A 1,184-nucleotide genomic window follows, 5' to 3' on the forward strand; every position below is an offset into this window, starting at 1 on the left:
AAACTAAAACAATTTTTCTCTTTTTGGCAACTGAAACATGAAAAATATCTGTATTTTGGACTTCCAATTTTTATTTTTTTCTGGAAAAAAAGATAATTTCCCAGACAGCTCTAACTAATAAGTTGTGATTGAATTAGGTCATAATGTTGGAGGCCCTAGAAGATGAATCCATGGTTTCCATTTTCTGGATATCCAAATCCCATTAATTTTAATGGGAATTGAGCATCCACCCTCCTTAGCTGGTTTGCAAGCACTTTATTTAAATTTTCAGTCTCAGTTGGATGTATTTTTGCATTTATTAAAAAAAGGTAAATAAATGACTTTCATGCCTTGTCTTCCCTGATGCGGGTGACTTTGTTCACTCCCTCTGCTGATGAAATACGCCAAGCCATTGGACAAGGGAAATCAGACCGCAGTAACCGAGTTCATCTTCGTGGGATTCTCCCGGCTGGTGGAGCTGCAGGCGCTGCTCTTTGCTATGGTTCTGTCCATGTATGCGGTGTCCCTGACGGGGAACGTTCTCATCACAGCCGTCATAAAAGCCAACCCGTCCCTCCACACGCCGATGTATTTTTTCCTCACCAACCTGTCCCTGTTGGAGATCTGCTACACAACATCCATTGTGCCCAAGATGCTGGTGAGCCTGGTGTCAGAGAACAGAAGGATCTCACTATGGGGTTGTGCCACACAGATGTATTTTTTCACCCTCTTTGGCATCACTGAGTGCTGCCTCCTGGCTGCCATGGCCTATGACCGCTACGTGGCCATATGCAACCCGCTGCGCTACACCCTTGTCATGAGAAAGGGGGCCTGCACCCAGCTGGCCGTAGCCTCCTGGATGGTGGGGATGCTGGTGGGCTTGAGCCAGACCAGCTATGTCTTCAGTCTGACATACTGTGGGCCCAACAGGATCAACCACTTTTTCTGTGACATCCCACCCCTCCTGAAACTGGCCTGCGGGGACACCTCCATGAACGTGTTGGCCGTGTACCTGGTGGCTTTTCTTTTCATAACCTCCCCCTTCACGCTCATCCTGGCCTCCTACCTCTTCATCATTGCCTCCGTCCTGAGGATGCCATCAGCTGAGGGGAAGCGCAAGGCCTTCTCCACCTGCTCCTCCCACCTCATCGTCGTCTTGCTCTTCTATGGCTCCGGCATCATCACCTACCTCAGGCCCAAGTCCA

At 48.7% G+C, this 1,184-nt stretch overlaps 1 protein-coding gene across 1 annotated transcript; it reads left to right on the forward strand.

The window, feature by feature from the left end:
* Positions 1-373: 373 nt before the first annotated feature.
* LOC112106952 (olfactory receptor 10A4-like) lies at positions 374-1,180 on the forward strand (the record flags this gene model as incomplete). Its single annotated transcript, XM_024200462.2, has 1 exon — positions 374-1,180. A coding segment is annotated over exon 1 (807 nt), but the record flags the coding sequence as incomplete, so codon positions are not given.
* Positions 1,181-1,184: the final 4 nt, after the last annotated feature.

The sequence above is a fragment of the Terrapene carolina genome, unplaced genomic scaffold (assembly GCF_002925995.2).
Source record: "Terrapene carolina triunguis isolate 2854851 unplaced genomic scaffold, T_m_triunguis-2.0 Scaffold18084, whole genome shotgun sequence".
Lineage (NCBI taxonomy): Eukaryota > Metazoa > Chordata > Testudines > Emydidae > Terrapene > Terrapene triunguis.